At 46.0% G+C, this 26,559-nt stretch overlaps 1 protein-coding gene across 2 annotated transcripts in view; it reads right to left on the minus strand.

The window, feature by feature from the left end:
- Positions 1 to 26,559, minus strand: part of LOC311127278 (coiled-coil domain-containing protein 102A-like) — a 78,809-nt gene that overhangs the window by 22,309 nt on the left and 29,941 nt on the right. Inside the window, exons 2-7 of one of the 2 annotated variants that reach the window (XM_084159086.1) lie at positions 16,633 to 17,371; positions 14,277 to 14,494; positions 13,336 to 13,444; positions 11,091 to 11,207; positions 10,088 to 10,297; positions 9,343 to 9,491 (exon numbers count right to left, since the gene is read on the minus strand). In XM_084159086.1, the coding sequence (XP_084015212.1) occupies positions 9,420 to 9,491; positions 10,088 to 10,297; positions 11,091 to 11,207; positions 13,336 to 13,444; positions 14,277 to 14,494; positions 16,633 to 17,280 (1,374 nt within the window). In that variant the 5' untranslated portion in view covers positions 17,281 to 17,371 and the 3' untranslated portion in view covers positions 9,343 to 9,419. Of the gene's footprint in view, positions 1 to 9,342; positions 9,492 to 10,087; positions 10,298 to 11,090; positions 11,208 to 13,335; positions 13,445 to 14,276; positions 14,495 to 16,632; positions 17,372 to 26,559 lie in introns of those variants that run through there. The other variant, XM_084159085.1, reaches the window with a different exon arrangement.

Consider the following 26,559-nt stretch of genomic DNA (forward strand, 5'->3'; position numbering starts at 1 on the left):
CATCCTGGCATCGGTCGGACAGTGCGCAGTCTTAGTGGAAAGTACTGGTGGCCTACTTTAGCTAAGAACGTGAGGGTTTATGTTTCCTCCTGCTCGGTGTGCGCCCAGTGCAAGGCACCTAGACACCTGCCCAGAGGGAAATTACAACCCATACCCGTTCCACAACGGCCGTGGTCACACCTATCGGTGGATTTCGTTACAGACCTCCCCCCGTCACAAGGGAATACCACGATCTTAGTCGTTGTTGGATCGGTTTTTTAAGTCCTGCCATCTCATTCCTTTGCCCAGTCTCCCTACGGCCCTACAGACTGCGGAGGCCCTGTTTACTCACGTCTTCCGGCACTACGGGGTACCTGAGGATATAGTGTCTGATCGGGGTGCCCAGTTCACATCAAGGGTCTGGAGGGCGTTCATGGACCATCTGGGGGTCTCGATCAGCCTGAGAGTAATGAGGCAGGTGGAGAGAGTAAACCAGGATGTGGGTAGGTTTCTGAGGTCCTATTGCCAGGACCGGCCGGGGGATTGGTCGGTTTACATCCCCTGGGCAGAGATGGCCCAAAACTCCCTCTGCCACTCCTCCACTAACCTGTCTCCATTTCAGTGTGTACTAGGTTATCAGCCGGTCCTGGCACCATGGCATCAGAGCCAGATCGAGGCACCTGCGGTGGATGAATGGTTTCGGCGCTCTGAGGAAACCTGGAACGCTGCCCATGTATGCCTGCAACGGGCTATCAGGCGACAGAAGGCGAGCGCCGACCGCCACCGCAGTGAGGCCCCGGTATATGCACCGGGGGACGTGTCTGGCTCTCGACCCGAAACCTGCCCCTTCGCCTGCCCTGCCGGAAGCTGGGTCGGCGGTTTGTGGGGCCATTTAAAGTCCTGAGGAGATTGAACAAGGTTTGTTATAGGTTACAGCTCCCTCCTGATTACCGTATTAACCCCTCGTTCCATGTGTCTCTCCTCAGGCCGGTGGTAGCTGGTCCGCTCCAGGAGTCTGAGGTGCGGGAGGTCCCTCCGCCCCCACTGGACATCGAGGGGGCACCGGCGTACTCGGTCCGTTCCATCCTGGATTAGAGGCGTCGGGTGGGGGGCCTGCAGTATCTCGTGGAGTGGGAGGGGAACGGTCAGGAGGAACGGTGCTGGGTTCCTAGGAGGGACATCCTCGATCCCTTCCTGTTGAGCGATTGCCACCGTCGTCATCCGACTCGCCCTGCTCCGCGTCCTCCTGGCCGTCCCCGAGGCCGATGTCGTCAAGGGGGGGGGGGGGGGGGGGGGTACTGTCACGAATTCAGCCAATGCTGCTCCTTCTCCTTGCTCGGGCAGGCTTTGTTGTTCGTCGTCACCGGAGTACTAGCTGCCACCGATCTATGTTTCTGTGTTCTACTTGTTTTGTCTATATTGCACACACCTGGTTCCAATTATGATAATTTGTTTCCCTATTTTACCCTGGTTCCCTCTTGGTGTTGTGCGTGATTGTTCATTGTTTTGTTGTCATTGACATGTGAGTCTGTATTTTCTTCCCTGCGTGGAAAATATGTTTATTTACTTTTGACAAGTAAAGTACGTCGTTGACTAGTTCTGTGTTCTGCGCCTGACTCCGTCCTACCGCTACACACTGAGGCATTACATAATTAAATTGTTGCCAGCAGCACAGTTGCAGTCACCAATGCTCTTGATAACAAAAAAACAGCCTAACCAGCTCTGCTAGGGCGAGTAAAATGATCAGAGTGAGCTGTTCTCTCATTTGTGTCTGTAGTACCTAGCAAGATAGCCAACGTTAGCCAGTTAGCTTGGGTGCTTGACTGCTGTTGTTAAGGTCAGAACGCTCGGATCAACCCTACTTTTCGGCCAGAGCGTCCAGTGTGCACTCTGAACGCTCCGAGAGCGAAACGCTCTGAATTTACGAACGGCCAATCTCACAAAGCTCTGAGTTTACGAACTCCCAGAGCACACTCTGGCACTCCAGATTAAACACATCCGTAGTATAAACCAGTCTTTAGTCTTGAAATCTTTGGTTGTTTAGTACATAGCCTCACATGTGAATCCTTAAAGAGATGGGTGGGGCTAAAGCTTAAAAGGGTGTGAACGATGCTGAATAGTGTGTAGACAAAGAAGACCTCTCCAGTATGTACCAAAACTTTCAAGAGCCATTTTCTCAAAAGTGAGGTTACAAGTTTATCAACTTTCAAAGCAGAATTACTTTGCCATTGTTCCTCAACTGTGGTGTATGATATACCATTTTCTAGCTCTGAGTCTCTACTTTTATCCAATGTAAAAAACACAATTTAAAATTTTGCTACATAAGACCAAATTGAGCCGGTCGGTCACAATTACATTGAATGAACTACAGGACAAAATACAAAACCTCCAACCCAAAAAGGCCTGTGGTGTTGATGGTATCCTAAATTACATGATAAAATATACAGACCACAAATTCCAATTGGCAATACTTAACCTCTTTAACATCATCCTTAGCTCTGGCATCTTCCCCAATATTTGGAACCAATGACTGATCACCCCAATCCACAAAAGTGGAGACACATTCCACCACAATAACTACCGTGGGATATGCATCAACAGCAACCTTGGGAAAATCATCTGCATTATCCTTAACAGCAGACTCGTACATTTCCTCAGTGAAAACAATGTACTGAGCAAATGTCAAATTGGCTTCTTACCAAATGAACTTACGACAGACCACGTATTCCCCCCTAATTGACAAAGAAACAAACCAAAACAAAGGCAAAGTCTTCTCATGCTTTGTTGATTTCAAAAAAGCGTTTGACTCAATTTGGCATGAGGGTCTACTATACAAATTGATGGAAAGTGGTGTTGGGGGGAAAACATACGACATTATAAAATCCATGTACACAAACAAGTGTGCAGTTAAAATTGGCAAAAAACACACACTTTTCTTTCCACAGGGATGTGGGGTGAGACAGGGATGCAGCTTAAGCTCCACCCTCTTCAACATATATATCAACGAATTGGCGAGGGCACTAGAACAGTCTGCAGCACCTGGCCTCACCCTACTAGAATCTGAAGTCAAATGTCTACTGTTTGCTGACGATCTGGTGCTTCTGTCCCCAACCAAGGAGGGCCTACAGCAGCACCTAGATCTTCTGCACAGATTCTGTCAGACCTGGGCCCTGAGAGTAAATCTCAGTAAGACAAAAATAATGATGTTCCAAAAAAGGTCCAGTTGCCAGGACCACAAATACAAATTGCATCTAGACACCGTTGCCCTAGAGCTCACAAAAAACTATACACAGCTTGGCCTAAACATCAGCGCTACAGGTAACTTCCACAAAGCTGTGAACGATCTGAGAGACAAGGCAAGAAGGGCCTTCTATGCCATCAAAAGGAACATAAAATTCAACATACCAATTAGGATCTGGCAAAAAATACTTGAATCAGTTATAGAACCCATTGCCCTTTATGGTTGTGAGGTCTGGGGTCTGCTCACCAACCAATAATTCACAAAATGGGACAAACACCAAATTGAGACTTTGCATGCAGAATTTTGCAAAAATATCCTCTGTGTACAAATTAAAACACAAAAAAATGCATACAGAGCAGAATTAGGCCGATTCCCGCTAATGATCAAAATCCAGAAAAGATACGTTTAATTCTACAACCACCTAAAAGGAAGCTATTCCCAAACCTACCATAACAAAGCCATCACCTACAGAGAGATGAACCTGGAGAAGAGTCCCCTAAGCAAGCTGGCCCTGGGGCTCTGTTCACCAACACAAACAGACCCCACAGAGCCCCAGGACAGCAACACAATTAGACCCAACCAAATCATGAGAAAACTAAAAGATAATTACTTGACACATTGGAAAGAATCAAGAACAAAACAGAGCAAACTAGAATGCTATTTGGCTCTAAACAGAGAGTACACAGTGGCAGAATACCTGACCAATGTGACTGACCCAAATTTAAGGAAAGCTTTGACTATGTACAGACTCAGCGAGCATAGCCTTGCTATTGAGAAAGGCCGCCGTAGGCAGACCTGGTTCTCAAGAGAAGACAGGCTATGTGCACACTGCCCACAAAATGAGGTGGAAACTGAGCTGCACTTCCTAACCTCCTGCCAAATGTATGACCATATTAGAGACACATATTTCCCTCAGATTACACAGACCCACAAAGAATTCGAAAACAAACCCAATTTTGATAAACTCCCATATCTAATGGGTGAAATACCACAGTGTGCCATCACAGCAGCAATATTTGTGACCTGTTGCCACAAGAAAAGGGCAACCAGTGAAGAACAAACACCATTGTAAATACAACCCATATTTATGTTTATTTTTTCCCTTTTGTACTTTAACTATTTGCACATCATTATAACACTGTATATTGACATCCTATGACATCTGAAATGTCTTTATTATTTAGGAACTTTTGTGAGTGTAATGTTTACTGTTCATTTTTTTATATTGTTTATTTCACTTTGGTTTATTATCTATCTTCACTTGCTTTGGCAATGTAAACATATGTTTCCCATGCCAATAAAGCCCTTAAATTTAAATTGAATTGAGAGAGAGACTGTATATAGCCATAATATATCCTTTGAAATGTCTCATTTCCTAATATTTAATGTTCATTTTTTATTCTTTATTTATCTTTTATTTATTATCTATTTCACTTGCTTTGGCAATGTAAACATATGTTTCTCATGCCAATAAAGCCCTTTGAAATGAATTGAGAGAGAGAGAGAAAGAGAGAGAGAAGGAGAGAGAGAGAGGAAATACAGTACGCCTCAGAAAAATGTCAACTCCACAGCCCTTTTTTCACCAAACATGATGTTCTATTCACCGTTACACAAGGATTCCTATTAACTGGCTGGGTCTGACACGAACCCACTCAGAGAGGTGAGAGGCTCCTCACGGCCAAGGTTCCTGTCCTTGGTGAGAGACTGGGAGTCTTTTCATTAAACAAAGCTCTCTTTGTTTTTCCAGTGGGCATATCCAGAGGGAGTAGAGCGGGAGAGAAAGGTTGTAGAGAGAGGAAGCGAGAGAGGGAGAGAGAGAGAAAGGAGAGCAAGAGAGGGAGAGAGAGAGAGAGAGAGAGAGAGAGAGAGAGAGAGAGAGAGAGAGAGAGAGAGAGAGAGAGAGAGGAAGGAGAGAGGGGGCGAGAGAGAGAGAGAGGGAGAGCGAGAGAGAGAGAGAGAGAGAGAGCGAGAGAGAGAGAGCGAGGGAGAGAGAGTGAGAGAGAGGGGGAGATAGAGAACAGAGTGAGTGAGTTACCTTGAGCTCCTTACTCTGTCTTTGATGTTTCTAATAGCTGATGTTTGAATTCTGCAGCTTGTACAGGGTTGACCTCAGACGAGGCTGGTGGGAGGATCTATGGGAGGACGGGTTCACACTAATGGCTGGAATTGGCTTAATGGAACAGAGTCAAACACGATGTTGCCATGTGTTTGGTACCATTCCATTTATTCCATTCCAGCCATTACAATGAGCCCATCCTCCTATAGCTCCTCCCACCAGCCTCCTCTGGTTGACCTGGTGATCTCCTTCTCGCTCTCTCTCTCTCTCTCTGCCTGTTCTGTCTCCCAGACTGCTGCTTTGCACAGTACTTGTAACTGTGCTTCTACATTCATCTTTAACCTAAGATTTGTTTACGCACAGATGTCTGGATCAGTGTATGAAGCTGAAGTAGAATCCCGCTGTGCTCTTTATTAAATATCATTTCTGTACTTGCATCTGAACATGTGTCACATATTTTACTAGGGCTTCATAATGTGGAAGAAAGCAGTGCTGGCAGAGAAATTAGAGAAATGTGTGAGTAAGTGTATGTCCTTTTATGGTTTGTATGTAATGTGAATGCAAGGTGAGTTTACACTGTATGTATGTTTGTGTGTGTGTGTGTGTGTGTGTGTGTGTGTGTGCATGTGTGTCAGTGAGGGCAGGGGCTTGTCTCTGCACATAGGGAGATTAATCTTATTCATCGAGCATAAAAGATGAAGCACAGTGTATAAAATTCGAATATATAGCCGAGCAGTTCTCCTTGTCACCTTCAGCATATGTCTTGACTGAGTGATGTGGGGGACAGAGGGCTAATAATCTACAGAAGCTTCATGATTAACTGCCTGCAACGCAGACACACACACATGCAGGCACAAGCACGCACACACACACACTCACACGTGCACAGATGGTGAGACGGTGGGGTAAGCCAGATCTCAGTGGGGATGCTGGCGATAGTAAAAGGTTGGTACTTCTTGGCTGGGCCACAGTTGGCTAGAGGGACGGCCCATTGTCACAGACCAGCACTATCAAGAAGGGATTCACCTCAAAGAAACAGCATGGATGAATGTCAACAACAACCAACAAACAGTCAACAACCACTTCTTCAACAAAGATAATCTACAGAACCAGGACAATTCAAGTTTAAAGGATACTGTAGAGTTACTACTTCTGATAGGTTCACACACAGTCCCAAATATTGATACCAAACTGCATTCACACAGACAGACAGACAGACAGTGCTATCTCACATAGGGAGAGATCCCCCTGAGGCTTGGCCTTGTACGAGGCCTCTGAGAGGAGGAAGAGTAGAGATAGCCTGTAGGGAGCACAGGGGTAGTGTGTCAGACAGCACACTGATAAACCACTGGTCTGATCTACAGGATGTGACCGGCACTGTGGCTCCAGCTCAGCGTCTGATTAAATGCATGTATCAAACCTCTCTTTACCTCTCTTTCTGCACATTACTTTCTTAATCAATAGGCTGCAGTTCAACTTGTCTTCAATGTGACCAATGGAACCAATACACGCACGCACGCACACACACACACACAGGGGGAACAAACCCACAGTAGCCTACACACCAAGACGGATGACAACACACAGGCACACACACAAACACAGTCCCATTCCCCCTCTCTCTCCTCAGGCCATCTGAATTGCACTGCGACAGAGGACATCAATCTCCTAGCTGGCCGTGAGTTGCTCAGAAAGTCTGAGATGAGGATGGATATGATTTTGGTATCAATCACACTTTGTTCTTTGTCGGTGTCGCCACAGTGTCTTAATCGTCTGTGTGTTTCTCTCCCCCCGTCTCGATCGATACCCTGCTTCAACAACACACAGAGAAGGACATCCATCAGCCACACAGTTTCAATGTCTCCAGCCTGGCCAATCTGTATACTAGAGATACACAAACACTCTCTCTCACACGCACACACATTCTCAATTCTCCTCTATTCTCTCTGCTCCTCTCTCTCTCAGTGGTGACCTGATTTGTTACCTGTGATAAGTTGCCACAGAGTGTGACGCTCTCATTCCACAGCAGACAGCTAGAGACCATGTCTGATGAACACATGCTTTGTACGTGTCTGATGAGAGGCATATTTCCTATGTGTCTAACAACCAGGCAGAGACCTAATGACTAAAGATTATTCAGAGCTGTACAGTATGTAATGAAATGTGTTAGCACTGGCGGGAGGCTGCATGCCATGCAGTGCACTGAGCCCTAGCCAGCCTAATGCATTCATTTCATCCAGTGCACAAGGACACTACCCAGTCGGAACAGGCCACCTGCTCTTGATGGATAAGGGTCCTTAATCTCTATGACATGGGCAGAATTTATGGACAGCACAGGATAATGGGGTCCTGTGGCAGTGTAGCACTGTGCATGGGGGACAGATTTGAATTGAAGATTTCAAGGTTCCTCCATCTCCATCTGTCTGTCTGCTCCACATTCACTTTCCTTCCCACTCCTCCTCTCCCAGTTCATGTGAGACTATTTGCAAATAAGTACCCCTCAGTGTGGAAGGCCTAATGTGTGTTAATCCTATAGCCTAGAGGTTAAGCGCATTGCGCCAGCAACTGAAAGGTCTCTGGTTCGAACCCCTGAGCCGACTAAATTAAAAATGTGTTGATGTGCCATTGCTCCTGTAACTATTTTGGGATAAGAGTGTCTGCTAAATGACTCAAATGTAAATGTCCTAGTTACAGGTAGGGCTAGGAATTGCCAGGGACCTTATGATACGTATGTGCAAAGGAGATTTGATGTTCTGAGTGTACAAAACATTAGGAACACCTGCTCTTTCCGTGACATAGACTAACCAGGTGAAAGCTATGATCCCTTAATGATGTCACCTGTTAAATCCACTTTAATCAGTGTAGATGAATGGGAGGAGACAGGTTAAAGAAGGATGTTTAAGCCTTGAGACAATTGAGACATGGATTGTGTATGTGTGCCATGCAGAGGGTGAATGGGCAAGACAAAATATTTAAATGCCTTTGACCGGGGTATGGTAGTAGGTGCCAGCTAACGCTACCTAGGGTAGCAATTTTTTATTTACAAATTGATACTTGGAGACAAATATCAATAAAATATTGTCCCAAAATATACTGAACCCAATTATAAATGCAACATGTAAAGTGTTAGTCCCATGTTTCATGAGCCCAGGACCTAGAGGCATGGAGAGACAGCCTTTAGTTATTATGCCCCCAGCCTCTGGAATAGCCTGCCAGAGAACCTGAGGGGGGACAAAACTGTTTAATGTTAATTTCTCTACCATAAGCCACTTCCAACGTCGTTTTAGAGAATTTGGCAGTACGTCCAACCGGCCTCACAACCGCAGACCATGTGTAACCACGCCAGCCCAGGACCTCCACATCCGGCTTCTTCACCAGTGGGATCGTCTGAGGGGGGAGGGGGGTGCTGAGGCCCTTTTGTGGGGAGAAACTCATTCTGATTGGCTGGGCATGGCTCCCCAGGGGATGGGACTGGCTCCCCAGTGGGTGGGTCTATCTATGCCCTTCCAGGCCCACCCATGACTGCGCCCTTGCCCAGTCATGTGAAATCCATAGATCAGGGACCAATGCATTTATTTAAATTGACTGATTTCCTTATATATAACTCAGTAAAATCTTTGAAATTGTTGCATGTTGCGTTTACATTTTTGTTCAGTATAATATTACGATATGTAAAAAAAGATCCCCATCACAAGTTACAGTGTCCTCAGGTGGAAAAGCCCCAGATGCATGACCCCAGAAGTGTATACTGCAGTAAAGGAATCCCAAGGGCACAGGTATTACACAGGTATTCATGTAAGACACCAACAGTGTGGTGTCATACTTGAGTAAAAGTAAAGTTACCTAAATAGAAAATGACTCAAGTAAAAGTGAAAGTCACCCAGTAAAATACTACTTGAGTAAAAGTCTAAAGGTCTTTGGTTTTAAATATACTTAAGTATCAAAAGTAAATGTAATTGCTAAAATCTACTTACGTATCAAAAGTAAAGTAAAAGTATAAATAATTTCACATTCCTTATATTAAGGAAACAAGATGGCACAAATTTTTTTTTTTTTTTTTTTATTTACGGATAGCCAGGGGCACAGTCACACACTCAGACATCATTTACAAACAAAGTATTTGTGTTTAGTGAGTCCACCAGATCAGAGGCAGTAGGGATGACCAAGGATGTTCTCTTGATAAGTGTGTGAATTGGACCATTTTCCTGTTCTTTTCTTTAGGAATGTAGTGGAGTTAAAGTAAAAGTTGTCCCAAAAATAAAAAGTTAAGTACAGATACTCCCAAAATCTACTTAAGTAGTACTTTAAAGTATTTTTACTCTAGTACTTTACACCACTGCACACCACATAAAATGCAGCTGACTAAACTCCACTCCATTGTGAAGGAAGTTTCTGATGAACTCCACCAACGGAGTAGAGCTGAGACCAGGCTTTGTGGAATTCAACTCCGACTACATCGATTTGCCCAACGTCAATAATAATTATGAAACGCTTACCTTGTACCTATGTTTGTCCTTTCTTTGTTTGCTGAAATCCATACTTATTAAATAAATGTTAATACACTACAACCACCGACTGTTTGCTCATTGCTGTTGCTCTAAGATTGCAACTCAGCGCAAATGCGCATGTGCCAATTGAATCTCAACAAGGAAACAGTAAGTGGTTGTATTTGACTAACGTTTATTTCAGAAAACAAAGAAAAGGCTCGCAACTAGAGGGCAAACATACTGTAGGTACAAGGTTAGCGTTTCATAATTTACATTCTTTGAGACAGTGGTGCACAGAGCGGGTTTCCTGCTTTCTGCTCTCACCTTATTCCTCTCAAACAGCTCAGTCTGGATGGTCTTGAGGTCAGTGTCCAGGGCACTGGCCGCCTGCCGGCGTTTACGGGCCAGCTGTTCTTCAAGGTCCTCCGTCTGCGCACGCAGCTTCTTGTTGTCCCTCTCTAGGGCCAGCTTCTCGGTCTCCAGACGCTCCCGCCGGCCCCACTCAGCAGCGTTCTCCACCTGCAGGCGCTCCATCTGAGGAGGAGTGGGAGGAGGGAGTGATGGTGGAGAGGAGGGAAAACAATGTCAAATCAGAGGGAGAGGACGAGGTCAGAGGGAAAGTTGAAACAACCAATCGCTGTACCAGAGAGGAATATAGAGACGCCTCCCTGCAGTCAGTTAGTCAGTCAGAGCACCAGTGTCCAGGTCGTGACAGTAAAGCCCTTTGTAAATGCTCTACAAGTGAAGAGATGGACCATTAGCATTTTATCATACTCTCCTTTCCTTCAGCCCGGACTGCCAGCCACCACAGCAGAGCCATTAAACATGCACAGGGTGTATTCCCACAGCTGATATCTGAGCAGCACAGAGCAGAGAGGATGTTGCTGCTGGGGCAATAAGGAAGAACAGAGGAGAGGGAGAGAAAAGAGAGGAGAGGCGTGAGGCACGTGGGGCTGACAGCGGGCTGGCGTCGGGCCCCCAGGGGCCGCTGGGACAATGTGACACGCGAGGGCTCTCTAAAGAACACTTCAAAGGAGAGGACTCATTCCGCTCCACCATGAGCCACAGGCGTGAAATATACTCTCCAAAAATGACAACTTAGTACGTCAGTGACACACTGCCCACCCAGCCAGCTCCCAATGCCACCATGTCGACTAGTGGGTAACATGGAGTCAGAGACGAGAGTAAACTTGATTGAGTTTAATTGATGTTGAATGGGCTGAATTACTCCCATTAAGTGTAAAGATCTATAAAGCTATGTAAGTCCAGTCCATTACAACCCATTATAGATGGTTAAAGGCCCACTGGCTGTGTGTTTAAGCCTCACCTCTGCACGTAGCTCGGCCAGTTTCTTATCCATACTGGTGCGTGCTCCCAGCTCATCCTCCAGGTCCTCCGACATACGACCCAACTCATCCTGGTGTACCTCCTTCAACATGTTCAGCTGAGAGAGAGAGCGAGAGCGAGAGCGAGAGCGAGAGCGAGAGAGATAGATAGATAGATAGATAGATAGATAGATAGATAGATAGATAGAGAGAGAGAGAGAGAGAGAGAGAGAGAGAGAGAGAGAGAGAGAGAGAGAGAGAGAGAGAGAGAAAGAAATAAAGAGAGAGAGAGAGAGAGAGAGAGAGAGAGAGAGAGAGAGGGGAGAGAGAGAGAGAGAGAGAGAGAGAAAGAAAGAGAGAGAGAGAGAGAAAAAGAGAGAGAGAGAGAGAGAGAGAGAGAGAGAGAGAGAGAGAGAGAGAGAGAGAGAGAGAGAGAGAGAGAGAGAAAGAAAGAAAGAAAGAAAGAGAGAGAGAGAGAGAGAGAGAGAGTGAGCGACATGGATACAGCCAGACAGCAGGAACTACTACAGGTGTTAAGCTCCTTGGTAAGACTAGACTATGGGCATCCGTGGTCTTAGTGTTAGTTCCCTCTCCTCCTATAAACTGAGCCACCTTCAAGGATGATAAATTCCCATACAACATAATGTTCTCACTCAGCTCTGCAGGCTACAGTGGTTTCTCCATTTAACATCTGAAATCCCACTGTGGTCCAGGTACATATTACACACATGCCACATCTCAACCTTCTCCTCTCCTCTCTGCCCTTCATGATATCCGTAGAGATATCACTGACTACCCTGCCAGTCCATTCATGGTTTTCCAATGACATCGACACACACACGCACAGCTTATCTGCTCTGAGCACAGAGTGCCTCCTAGTGGCTTTCTCCTGTAAACACATACATTTACATTTTAGTCATTTAGCAGATGCTCTTATCCAGAGTGACTTACAGTTAGTGAGTACATACATTTTTCATACTGGCCCCCCGTGGGAATCGAACCCACAACCCTGGCGTTGCAAGCACCATGCTCTACCAACTGAGCTACAGGAGGCCTAAAAATTGAGTCCTTTAATAGAGCAAATAGGCAATGGTGACTAAAAACAATATTACCATTCCACGGTTACCTGCGAAAAATGTCAAAGTTGGGGGGAAAAAACAAAAAGGTGCCGCTCTGCAATTCATTTTTTTTCAACGCATACAGATTTGCTTTCTTTTAGTGACATGTCAAGTGCCTCATCTACAGGGCTACAGTCCAAAAAGGTAAGTTCAGTTTGGCAAAAAAGGGGTGAACTACGAGAGTGAACTATCTGCAGGAGATGGCCGTTTCCTTTTTCGGACTCTGATGGCGAGCAACACAGAAAACGTGAATTTCTCTTCTTTATTTTTTTTGTTACCATTATTCTTCTCTCAAAAAGGACATTAACGTTAATAAATAAAGAGGACATTGAAGAGTCTGCTTAGAAGAGTGTCCCAAACTATTGTGTCTATGTATATATTTATATATCTCTATATGTGGTGTTTAATAATAATAATAATAATAATAATAATAATATAATAATAATAACAATAGTGTCCGGTTCTGAAAGTTGGTGTCCGGTTCTGGGAGTTGGTACAGTATGCCTGCCCTTCAGTTTGGCGCCCGATCTGGGGGTTCGTGATAGAAGGCTGAGAGGTGGGCCAAGGGAGGAGGCAGGGGGTTGTGTCTTTCAGAAGCAGGCTTCGTGAAGGTTAAAAGGAGGTTTAAGGTCCGTTGCTATGCCTTGCCCTCTTCCACTTTGATGGCCTGGGGTTTGATGGCTCCGGTGCATGGTGCTGGTTTGCCCTGCCAGCCAGGAAGGGACTTTCTGGTCATCAGGCCCCCCGACAGTGCCTTCTCCCCTCACCCACCAGCTGACGCCTATCCCGCAGGGCTGTATTTAGAGTGGGTGGCTCACCTTCATGCCATCCTCCGGCCCCTTGACCCTCTCTCTGAGCCGGCGGCCCTGGCTCTTTGAAGCTGCTGTCTCAGCAGGTGTGTCTGTGTGAGGTGGATGTGTGCCAGTCTGCCAGGCTGTATTGATGTAGGTACGGGGGGTATGGCCATATTCCCATGGCCAATATGATGACAACACTTCTAAAACCACCAGGATGAAAGGGCTGACGTTTGATGCATTTACCCCGTTTGATGCGTGGCCTCAGAGGGCACGTATATGTCCCCTGGACGGGTGTTGGGGGATTAGAACGTAAAGGTGACCCTCAATCTCACCTGTTTCATGGCTTCCTGCTTGGTCTTGTTCTGCTCCTCATATTTGAGTTTCCATTGGTTTAGCTCTGTTTCCAGCTTTTCTATGCTCTTACTGAGTGCATGCTTATCCCTGGGGAGAGAAGATAGTTGGTTAAATACTACTCTAACAACATAGGTAATGACTATTCAACAGAGATAGATCACAAGCCTGCAGAGAACAATCTAAAGCATACACAATATTAGTTCTGAATATTTAATACAGGAAAATAGCTACGCCTATTGAATATGTTTTTGAAGGAAGAGACTTGACAGAACCTGTGTCCCCAAAATACTATGTAACCATGATGCCATCAAAACCGAGTTGGATAGATGTTATGGTTAACTAAAAGTGACAGCTGACTTCGATATTCTGGGCGAATATCTTCTGAGGTCAGCAGGGTGCCTATGGCACTGACAGAATGAATGTTCCAGAATGTTGCAGAATAGCCCAACAGAAACCAGTCTTATAGACAGATGGGCTCTGCCAGATTGTTGGACCTGAAGATGCAGACAAATCACCAGCGAAATCAGCAGCCTCCAGAGAGCTCATAAAACAGTTATGATTCTAATGGAAAAGATAATGGGGCTGATGGTAGTGTTGGCGGGAGTGGGAAGCTGCAGCAGTGCCAGAGCTGAGCTCAGGCCAAAACAGGAGGCTCTGCTTGTAAATTATAAGACTGGCATCCCGGCCAGGGTGGAACAGAGAGAGACAGAGCAGTTACTAGTCTACACTTTCCATACACTCAACATTAATGCTAATTTGATAATGAAATATGATGGATGGATGCATTGTGAAAGGTGTCTCGTATGGCTCCAATTCCATACAAGCCATAATATATCTGAGGAAAGCACCTTCACATAATTAAATATTCCTCAACCTCTCTAAATATTGCCCTCCTTCTCCCTCGATCCCCTCTCCTTACTCGCGTTCCTTGAGCAGGACCTTCTGTGATTCGTCGAGGCGGAGCTGGAGGGCGTTGATCTTGCCGGGGTCCTCCTCCATGGCAGTGATGTCATCCCAGAGCAGCCGGCTGCGGTCCTGGCGACTCAGGGCAGAACGCAGGCTGCTGGCACTACGGGCGTCCCACGAGTCTGGACCCTCCGCCTTGGACCTCAGCACTGACTCCAACAGCTCCAGCTCCTAGGAGAAAGAAAGAAAGAAAGAAAGAAAGAAAGAAAGAAAGAAAGAAAGAAAGAAAGAAAGAAAGAAAGAAAGAAAGAAAAAAAGAAAGAAAGAAAGAAAGAAAGAAAGAAAGAAAGAAAGAAAGAAAGAAAGAAAGAAAGAAAGAAAGAAAGAAAGAAAGAAAGAAAGAGGATATAGAAAGTGGAAGGGAGAATCCGGGAGAATTACCAGTTAGGAGAGAGGAATGAGGAAGAGGGATATATTTCATTCACTGTTAGTTATACACCTGTTGTTTACGAAGCATGTGACAAATAACATTTGATTTGATTAGATGAACCATGTAGTGGAGTCACCCCACTCTGAAACCCTGTGTCACACCCTGGCTCTGGGGACTCTATATGTTGAGCCGGGGTGTGTAGATTCTATGTGTTCTAGTTCTGTGTTGTAGTTCTATGTGTTCTATTTCTATGTTGGCCAGTGTGGTTCTCAATCAGAGGCAACGAGTGTCAGCTGTGGCTGGTTGTCTCTGATTGGGAACCACATTTAAACAGGCTGTTTTCCCACAGTAGTTGTGGGATCTTGTTCCTTTTGGTTTGTTCCGTGTTGGTTGTGTTAAACCTAGGACTTCACGTGTCGTTATTGTTTGTTGTTTTGTTATTATTATCACTAAAGATAATAAAATATGTTTGCTCATCACGCTGCGCCTTGGTCTACTCCGTTCAACGATCGTGACACCCTGACGTCAGCCATCACAGCTCCACTCCAAGAGAGAAGGCTGGAGAGCGAAGCAGACTCCTAGACTCAAATATTAACTTTTCTTAATTAAACCCCACCAGGGAGACAGGTTTTTCCCTAACTCAACAGCGCCGGTACAGCAGCTATCATATTACCCCCTATCCCCATTTCCTGTCTGTAAAAAATACATTCCCAGGACGTTTGACGGAGTAATCAAAAACTGCCTTTTTTTTTTAAACAACACATATTTGTTATTCTCGTCCTTCTCTTCCTCACAGCTAGGATTAAGTATCAAAGGGTTGTCTCTGGGAGTCACGCAGGGCTCCGGATGCCAACTTCCTGTTACTGAGAGAGCTGAGCACTAGAGCACAACCAACAGATGGGAGGAAAAACACAGGCTGTTCCCAGCGGTGGCCAGCAGGGGGACCTAGAGGTTAATGTATGAGGTGGAGGTGGGTGGATAGCGCTGCTCCTCTCACCCAGCCCGCCACATGTGGAAGCACTCAGCGTGTCTGTGTAAGACTGAGGGAGAGAACAATGGAGGGGCAGGAAATGGGATTGTATGTGAGCAGCCCCACAATGCCCAGCTCAGCTCCATGCTGCTGTTTATCCAACAGTGATTTATTATCAATGGCCAGCTGCTTGCCTAGGAAGAGCTCTGTGTGTGTGTTGGCCCATGGTGAGCCACTGAGGAAGAATCTCACTGGACATTCTCCTCCAGGTTGTGATGTATGTCTTCTCATTATTCACTTATTTCCTGTGTTCCCTTTGGCTACAGACTGGGAAACTGAGAAAGGTTATTGCCATTACCTTTCATGCCTGAAGTGGACCTCCTGTTCTGGATGAGTGTGAAAGTGTCTGTCAGAGTGTTTCCATGGAAACAGCAGCCCCCCCTGTGTGTGAGTTGGCTGAAGGTCAAGTCAGATTGCTAATGACACTGATCTGTATTCACTGCTGCTTGAGCTGCATACAGCTGAACACTCCTTGCCAAGATACACATTTCTTAAAAACAGAAACCTCATCTTGTCCAACTCTCAACAACGACTGGGCTCCAATGCTGCAGTACCCAGTCTGTGCCCCCTTGGTAGAAGATAGGGTTGTGCAGGGGGGATTCTATTTTAAGAACAAAAGCTACACTCCAGCAGAGCTCCCACTGAGGCACAATGCTCAGGTAGGAAGACCTCAATAAGGCACAGCTGGAGGTTATGCTCTGAGCCATATCTGCTGCTAGCTCTTCATTAGCAAGATGAAACGCTGGCCCAAATAAGTGACTGGTGCTCGATCTTCTACCAAGACCTCCGACCAACCTTTCCCCTGGCTCAGATCTGTGCAAACTATTCTCTGACTGTTCTGGGTTATAGAGTACTATATAGTCTCTTACTGATATTGTTTGGTTCTAGAGTGTGTGACCATTCTCCCACCTTTTGTCGGTCAGGTTTCTCGGTGTCTACATCTCTCACTGGTTCCTGTTCTGGTGACCCGGGCCCCTCGCCCACCCTGTCCTGATTGCTGTCCACAAGGGGCTGTGAGGAGGAGGAGGATGGGGTGGAGGAGGAGGGTGGTGCTGAGGGGGCGTGGGAGGGTGAGGCCTGGTCAGCACGGAGACGCAGTGCTTCCTGTCTGAGTGTCTCGTTCTCGGAGGCCAGTTCCTGGCGCTCTCGCCGTGCGCCTGTTAGCTCCTTGGTCAGGGCGTCCAGCCTCTGGCGGAGCTGCCGCACCTCGTCCCGTGCCCGGTTCCTCTCGGAACGCACCTTGCTCCACTTCTCCCTCCAGTTGGCCGTGCAGTCCGACCACCAGCGCATGGTCTTCTCCATCTGGGCAGCTCGCGCCCTGGCCTCCTCCAGCTCCCTCAGACGCAGCTCCTCACGGCTCTCCCAGTCCCCAGACTCGCCCAGGCCAGGAGAGAGCAGCAGGGGAGGGCTGGAGCTGGGGGTGCCCCCCGTGGGGCTGGGCGTGTGGGTCAGGCTATCAGGAGAGCGGACCCTGTCCGGCCCCAGGCCCAGGCCACAGAGCAGGCCCGCCCCGGACTTAGCGGCCTCGGCCATGTGGGGGCTAGGGGTGTGGTTCATCACAGAGCCGATGATGATCCAGGGAGAAGCAGGAAACACAAGCGATGCTGTGCACTCAGGAGTGCATGGTCGTCTTTACTCAGTTGGCTACCTGCAGATTCAAACACAAATCAGAGACACTGGTTAGTTGGACAGTCCAGTACAATTTCCTTTGACAGTGGGTCTTAATTCTTTACATGCTCTAGTCTACTCCTATCCTATGATCATTAACCACAACTGCCACAGCAAAACATTCTGGTCGATAAATGAGTAACATAAAGTCCAGTGTCCCTGTGAAGTTCAGAAATATGTTCTCCTGCTAGGTGTGATCTGGGGCCAATCTGAGTAGGTGAGATACAATGGACCATCCTCTTCATACTGTTCTGGTGCCAGTTACAGGAGGTTACAGATGAATGGTCACACGTTAGAGATTATCTAGAGCCAGTACAGCTTGAAGAAAATTGCAATGGTAATTTGCAAACAGCCAATGATGAGAAACGAAGCTTCAACTAGCACCATGGCAACCCAGTAAACCCATTGACCTCAAGCGTGTCCAGACTCCGGCTTAACACCATGGCAACTTGCAGTCCCAAGACACCGATGAATTGGTTACCATAAAGGAAAGTATGCAGAAAGACAGAATGAAAATACTCTACAGACAGGTCATCACTGGTGTACCACACACCCCCACAGTCCCCGCAAGGCGGGGCCCCCCCAGATAGCATTTGAACAGGTCATAAGCCATGGCAAAAATGTTTAGAATTACAGGAAAATAGCTGTAAAACTGCAAAATTGTCTCTCAGCCTCATGGCAAAATGTGTAGAATAGCAGGAAATGTGCTATAAAAAAGTTACATTCTCAGCCTAATTGCAAAATGTGTAGAATAGCATGAGAATAGCTATAGAACTGCACATTTTTGCAGGGTCATGACCCCTGCCAAACACATAAAGAGGTAATTTGCATTTGCTGACAGTGAGGGTAGACATGACAGACAGAAAAAGAAGAGAGGGGGAGAGAGGATAGTGTAAAAGAGAGAGAGAGAGCGAAAAAGAGAGAGCGAGAGAGAGAGAGAGAAAGAGAGAGAGGGCTGAGATGAGACCGTTTGAGCTGGCTTCTTGTAAGGGCAGAAACTGAAATTCTGATCACTAATTTCCGATCCCTAGAGGCAGCGACAGCATGGTTTATCTATGTATGAAAGTGAGGCGACTGAAGAGTCTGATAGGGCAGGAAACTTTGGTGTAAAAGGATATGAATTCTCAAATCAACCCCCCCAAACAAACTCTCTGGAGTGTAAAACATGAGATGAGCCTGGAGTCTAGTGCAGAATCCCTCGCCTGATCACCATCAGAGCCTGTATCTGACAGGTTTACTGCAACTTAATCACACCAAGCCTATAACACAGCGTGTGTGAGGGAGACTCATTTAATGGATCAGTTGCATGGCTGAGCCATAATTATTTTCTCTGGCTTAAGGAAAGCTGTTCTATATGCTGATGAGAGAGACTAAATACAAAAATACACCCACCGTAGGCTACTAGTGTGTGGCACACCAAACGTACAAAGATGCAACTAGTGGAATAAACATAGCAATGATTCTGCAGTAATAGACCAACACATTAGTCCCAAACACTGAGCAGCAAACTCACCAGTTCCCTTGAGTAACACATTTATGAGGAACGCTCGTACACCATGCTTTCGCTCAAAGATCTTGTCTAAAATACCATCTCTGTCTCTGACTGTTCTCTGCTTGGTCTCCGTACTAGTGGATATCTTGAGGAATCTCAAACACAAAGGAGATGATATGAAAGACCGGGAGCAGTGCCGTCAGATATGTATTATGTATCTATGTAACACCTTCACTGCCTGCAGTCTCCTTGTGATGCATATTCTCCATTTCATGTTCATTAAGATTACGGGGGGGGGGGGACGATCTATAACATCTCACTATGCCATGCCATTTTAATGTCCCCTCCATATGAACTCCCTGCCTAGCCCCCCTAGTAGGCACCCACCTCTGTCAATAGCTCGCTCTGTCACTCCCCACCAGGGCTCATGCTAAAGCTCAGAGATGGTGATTTGAGTCAGCTGAGGCAGCCCAGTAGAGTAAGGAGATAACCTCCCACTTCTTTTCACCTGCACTGAACACTATCCCCTGAGAGTCTTGTCTCGTACTCTCTAAAAGGGAGGCAGAGACAGAGAGGGAGATGGTTTGGGCCCTGTCGCCTTTGTAGGACATCTCTGTCAGGGATATGTGACAACAAGCAACTGTCAGGGGGAGATCGCCTGTGAATGTTTCAGACAGGATGTCAGCCAATGAGCAACATACACAGAAACACACACACTGCTCCGTCTGGATCACAAACCATTTCTGTTGTCCCCTCGCATGGAAAGGGAACGCTTTTATGGAGAGAAAAAGTGAACATATATAGGTATGTGGAAAAAGAGGAGAACAGGTGAAGAGACTGACCCAGAAGATAAGGTGGAAAACGAGACACAACTCTTCTATCAGCTAACTGTGGATGTAATCTGAACTGAATCAAGTGAAGACACATAGGAACCGGGGCTAGTAATACAAGAGGGAGACCGAGAAAGCGAAAGAAAGAGAGTGAAAGCAGAGAGGGGCAGAGTGAGGGAGAGAGAAAGGAAAACAGGGGGATACATGGTTCTCGTTAAGTACGTAACCTGAACCTCATCAGACGCAGACAGGAAGGTAGAATGAGAGCAGGAACGAGAGAAGAATGAGAAAGTAAGAGAAGAAATGAAACTGAGAGACAAAAGAAGACCGCAGAAACCCAAAGACGTTGACTGGAAGAGATTGCATTTGGGTATAGAGGAGATAGGCTATAAGAAGGGAAATGTTTGGTCTGTGTCTGGCTGGGAGACAGAGGTTTTGAAGGCTGCAGCTGGACAAGACACCTGGGTGTTTTCGCTGTACATCCACAGTGGTTTAGACCTACATGGAGGGGACAGTACTGTATGGCTTCAATGAATCAATCAAGCACTAAGTTGCTCCTCGGGATCAGGATTGCAAAGAAAATGATCTAGAACTCCTACGTCTATTTTGCAACTGTCTACCATGTGTGTAAAAGGTTGAACAGTCTGCTAAAATACGTTTTTTCAAACAGACAGACAGACATTTCACTTACATGTGGTTACACGAAGGAAAAATTGCATACATTTCCATGAACCGCAGTTGACAAAACCACAGCTACAGTACTCTATCTGTAGACACAGCAGGCTTTTCCTGTCACCTCATTTCAGAGGCCAGGGGTGAAGAGTGTTTGTGTCACAGTGAAAATCACAGTGTGTATATGGGTGCTGAGATAAAGGGATAAGCTGTTGCGTCTCTCTACATAATGATCAAAGACCCATCTCAACAATATCGAAGCCAACTTGACAGACTAGCATTTGTCAACATGCCAATCAAAAGTTCAAGTTGTTCTTCGGACCAATCCATGACCTAGAAGGTCAGCTGCTGTTCTATCAATTATCTCATTGGTTTGAATGGACTATCTGTTGTCTCCCTCTTATGGCTCCAGGGGGTATTTGTTCACCTTCACTGATCTGAGTCTTGTAGGGAAACATCAAAGAGGTGAACAAGGTATTGGACCGGGAAGTGATCCTAATACTGAGTGACTACTGCAGACAGATACAATAAGCACAAACAAAACTCTTGTCAATGAACTCCAAGAGAAAAAAGTGGGGCAAATCAATGTGGCTCTGCAACGGGTGAGTGAAAGAATGAGTGCAAAAGGGAGCGAGTTTCAAAAAGACTCCAGACGGAGAGAAGAGATGGACAGAGACTGAAAACTAGAAAAGAAAGAACAAAGTAAAAGCTGGAGCTGAGTTTTTGCATTTCAATACAATCTGTTCCAAGACAGTGGTATCATGGGTCAGCGATCCCAAAATTAAATGCCTCTATAAATAAGACGATTTCTCTGGGGAACTTCCTTTGGAAACTGGTTCCAGCTGGAGGATCTAAGCTCATGTGGGATGTGTGGAATCCAGCCGATAGCTGCAGGATATTGAGAAATGAAACGCAGAAAGAGAGTAGAGTAGCCTTCACTGGAACCTACCACAGAGACGCACCACCACTCAAAGTAACAGAAACTAATATGAATAGATATGTTTTCTTATAAAGTGTGTTGCGATTTTAAATGCACTTTAAATAAAGTTTAATTTGATTTTTACTGTAAGACAACCATGACATTTATATGCAAATTCTATTCCATCTAGACTTGTGTCTATGTGGGGTAAAATGGTTAGGGAATACAAGGACACAGTGCTGTCACTACACACAGCCTAGTGTTGCTGTGAGAAAACAGTGTCATCAGAAATAGAGGAGAGACAGTGACAGAAATTGAGAACGAGATAGTTAGAACGGCCAGTGCTATTTAGAGGATGCAGGCAGAAAGTTCTACTCACATGTGAAACATTCTCTGTTTACAACTGGATTCAAGTGAAAGAGAGAATGGAACAATATGATTCACTATGGCTGCTACATTGCCAATGCACTTTCCTATTTTTAACAAGACACACAAACAGTATCTTTATATAAAAAGCACAACTGCTTTAGTTGTTACAGGCTGTATTGTGCAATATCTGAAAGAGCATGTGTCCTAGTTGGCTACACTACGGCACCTTGCGGTTTTACACCTGAAACTGCCAAAGGTAGGAAGGAAGTCAAACAGGCTGTGCAGCCTAGGGTCTACAACCGCAGACTGAGGAAGTGTTGTTTTTATATCTTTCTTCCATCTTCGTGAAGCGGAAAGCATTTTTTTTTTGGTCACTGCTTCATCCGTTTTTATCTGAAAAGACACAATACAAACAAACCTGAGTGCTTGTCTCTGCATCTCTTTGCTTAGAAGTGCATAAAACCACTTGAGCAGATCTGAGATGGTAAACCCAGAATGCTATCACTTTCTCTAAGTGCTTTGAGATGTGTTATTGGTGCTACTGTAGGTAAGATAAGACTATCTGGGGCAAACACTTACAGTAAATCAGCATAGGAGGAAACAGTTCACTTCACTACATCAAGTGACCTAAAAAGTACCAAACAATAGTCTCACCAAATATATGTAGGAGTGATGAAGTGAGAACTTCTGGTCCATTTTAATCTAGCTCATGTTATTCAATGGAGAAAATCATTGACCGTGACTTTGGGCTCACTAACGTTAAATCCAACACCATCAGGAAAATGGGTCATGATTTGGTCATCTTGGTCTCATGATATTAAATCTTCAACAAACAGCAACAGCAGAGGGAAGCATTTTGCAAAACGTAAGTACTAGAGACTTAAAAACAAGAAGGCCGAACATATGAACAGTCTGATAAATCTTTTTTCAGTGAAGCTTGTCCAAATACCGCACACAAAGTGTCATACCTCATTAAACTCTCACAGCCTGTAGAGCCTAACTGCTTTGGCACGCCAAAAAATCTCCCTATTCTAGACTCCAGTAAAACAACAACAATCCATGGATTTTAGGGCTTCTTGTTTCCTGTTGGGGCCCTGAATAATGGAGAGGGGGGGACAGGAATGGGATCTGAGTATCACACAGCTGGCATAGCAGTCTCCATCTTCTACATATCAATGACCAGAACAACCTGCCCTGGCTGTGACTGTGCTCTTAATAGGGTCTCCGCCCAGCAGGATGAGGGGGGACAATGAGAGGGCCAGTGGACAGCTGACCAGCAGAGAGATGGGAGTCTGCCGGGGTCATCTCAGAGTCAGGGTCCAATGGTAACAGCCAGGGTGAGAGAGGGGCCTTCTGCACTGCAGAGACTGACTGGTACTGCTGCACATATCAGCAAATTAAAGCTCGCTTTCACTGAGGACATAAAGGTCAACACTAATGTGTCCCCACAAGAATAGTAAACAAACAAAAAATTGTACCAACTGGGGACATTTTATTAGTGTTAGGGTTTTGGGGTTAAGGTTAGGGTTAGGGTTAAGGTTAGGGTTAGTTAGGGGTTAGGGAAAATAGGATTTTGAATGGGACTGAAATGTGTGTCCCCACAAGGTTATTTATACAAGACTGTGTGTGTGTGTGTGTGTGTGTGTGTGTGTGTGTGTGTGTGTGTGTGTGTGTGTGTGTGTGTGTGTGTGTGTGTGTGTGTGTGTGTGTGTGTGTGTGTGTGTGTGTGTGTGTGTGTGTGTGTGTGTGTGTGTGTGTGTGTGTGTGTGTGTGTGTGCGTGTGTGTGTGTGTGCGTGTGTGTGGAGGGGGCCGGTGACTGGGGAAAGTGATAGAATAGAAACTGACAGAGGTGTGGGGATGACTGAAGAAGCTGGCTGTTTTAATCCTGTTAGCTCGCATCTTGGCACAGAGAGGGGATGTTTCAACACTAATCAGCCATCAAATAAAGAACCATGACCTTCCAGGGGCCCAAGGGGACATACATGTATCAGAAACGTATTTCTAACTCACCACACACACACATGAATTTACACACACACACACACACAATCCCATCTTCTGTCCCTGCCTGTGAGTTTGTGTTTTTGAGAGACTGCCCACAGACTATTGGGTTTCCGCTCTAACTCATTACAGCAATGTGAGAGTTGAATGGATTCCCTCCCCAACCTCTTCCCTCAGACTGGAGGTAGGCAGTGAGTAGAGGGCCAGGTGCATGGTGCTAACCATAGAAATATAATTACTAATTCTGTTTTTGTGGTGCTAACCGTGTGGAAGTGGGTGTTTAGGAGGTGCAGCAGAACCTCCCTGTGTAAATAATTGAACCCCAACATAGTGTTTCCTTCACTGGACCCCAACTCCACCATAGTGTATGTATTGTTCACTCAGAATGTACCGACCTTGCCGATAATGAGTCTCAGTAGAGAGAGTTTAAGAATAATGTATTTAATGGCGATCAAGAATTGCCTGCAGTCTCCCTCTGATCCATCTAATCTGATGTGATTCATGTTTAATTTGTTAGAAGACGTGTCATACGCCCTTCATTTAAAAATCCAATCAGTTGCGCCTCAGAGGATATCCCGTCAGTCACCCTTGTGGAGAAGAATCAAGAGAATCACACGAAAGGTTTAACCATGAGCTGTTCATATAATTTACGTGTCAGCCAAAGGTAAACCCAGAGAGAGAATAGTAATCTGCAGGAAAACTGCTGTCTTGAAAGTTTCACTTCAGGTTGACACCAGGGAGCGATAGGAGGTGATGTGCAGTGCCACCCTGCAGGCAGCTTGAATACATGAATGACTAAAGAGCAGCAGCCAGCTAATTAACACTGGGGCTGATCATGCTAATGACACAGCGCCTGGCCATAGGGCTCTGCTCTACCGCCTACAGGGATTACATCACGTTGTCTCTGTCGCTAACAATAACCAAGGATGTGAGGGGGAGAAGCTAGCTGCCTTCAGGCTACATTGATCTTGCAGTGTTGTCATCCATCCAGCACGTCTGACATAGTCTGAGCAATAATGAATGAAGAGAAGCAGAGTTGTCTTTAACTCGATATCAAATCAAATCAAATCAAATTGTATTGGCCACATGCGCCGAATACAACAGGTGCAGACATTACAGTGAAATGCTTACTTACAGCCCTTAACCAACAGTGCATTTATTTTTAATAAAAAAGTAGAATAAAACAACAAAAAAGTGTTGAGAAAAAAAGAGCAGAAGTAAAATAAAATAACAGTAGGGAGGCTCTATATACAGGGGGGTACCGGTGCAGAGTCAATGTGCGGGGGCACCGGCTAGTTGAGGTAGTTGAAGTAATATGTACATGTAGGTAGAGTTAAGTGACTATGCATAAATAATTAACAGAGTAGCAGCAGCGTAAAAAGATGGGGTGGGGGGGCAGAGCAAATAGTCCGGGTAGCCATGATTAGCTGTTCAGGAGTCTTATGGCTTGGGGGTAGAAGCTGTTGAGAAGTATTTTGGACCTAGACTTGGCACTCCGGTACTGCTTGCCGTGCGGTAGCAGAGAGAACAGTCTATGACTAGGGTGGCTGGAGTCTTTGACAATTTTGAGGGCCTTCCTCTGACACCGCCTGGTATAGAGGTCCTGGATGGCAGGAAGCTTGGCCCCAGTGATGTACTGGGCCGTACGCACTACCCTCTGTTGTGCCTTGCGGTCGGAGGCCAAGCAGTTGCCATACCAGGCGGTGATGCAACCAGTCAGGATGCTCTCGATGGTGCAGCTGTATAATTTTTTGAGGATCTGAGGACCCATGCCAAATCTTTTCAGTCTCCTGAAGGGGAATAGGCTTTGTCGTGCCCTCTTCACGACTGTCTTGGTGTGTTTGGACCATGATAGTTCGTTGGTGATGTGGACACCAAGGAACTTGAAGCTCTCAACCTGTTCCACTACAGCCCCGTCGATGAGAATGGGGGCGTGCTCAGTCCTCTTTTTTTTCCTGTAGTCCACAATCATCTCCTTTGTCTTGGTCACGTTGAGGGAGAGGTTGTTATCCTGGCACCACACGGCCAGGTCTCTGACCTCCTCCCTATAGGCTGTCTCATCGTTGTCGGTGATCAGGCCTACCACTGTTGTGTCGTCTGCAAACTTAATGATGGTGTTGGAGTCGTGCCTGGCCATGCAGTCATGGGTGAACAGGGAGTACAGGAGGGGACTGAGCACGCACCCCTGAGGGGCCCCCGTGTTGAGGATCAGTGTGGCAGATGTGTTGTTACCTACCCTTACCACCTGGGGGCGGCCCGTCAGGAAGTCCAGGGTCCAGTTGCAAAGGGAGGTGTTTAGTCCCAGGATCCTTAGCTTTGTGATGAGCTTTGAGGGCACTATGGTGTTGAATGCTGAGCTGTAGTCAATGAATAGCATTCTCACGTAGGTGTTCCTCTTGTCCAGGTGGGAAAGGGCAGTGTGGAGCGCAATAGAGATTGCATAATCTGTGGATCTGTTGGGGCGGTATGCAAATTGGAGTGGGTCTAGGGTTTCTGGGATAATGGTGTTGATGTGAGCCATGACCAGCTTTTCAAAGCACTTCATGGCTACAGACGTCAGTGCTACGGGTCGGTAGTCATTTAGGCAGGTTATCTTAGAGTCCTTGGGCACGGGGACTATGGTGGTCTGCTTGAAACATGTTGGTATTACAGACTCAGTCAGGGACATGTTGAAAATGTCAGTGAAGACACTTGCCAGTTGGTCAGCACATGCTCGGAGTACACGTCCTGGTAATCCGTCTGGCCCTGCGGCCTTGTGAATGTTGACCTGCTTAAAAGTCTTACTCACATCGGCTACGGAGAGCGTGATCACATAGTCATCCGGAACAGCTGGTGCTTTCATGCATGCTTCAGTGTTGCTTGCCTCGAAGCGAGCATAGAAGTG

This window comes from Coregonus lavaretus (genome assembly GCF_964263955.1).
Source record: "Coregonus lavaretus genome assembly, chromosome: 4".
Classification (NCBI taxonomy): Eukaryota; Metazoa; Chordata; class Actinopteri; order Salmoniformes; family Salmonidae; genus Coregonus; species Coregonus lavaretus.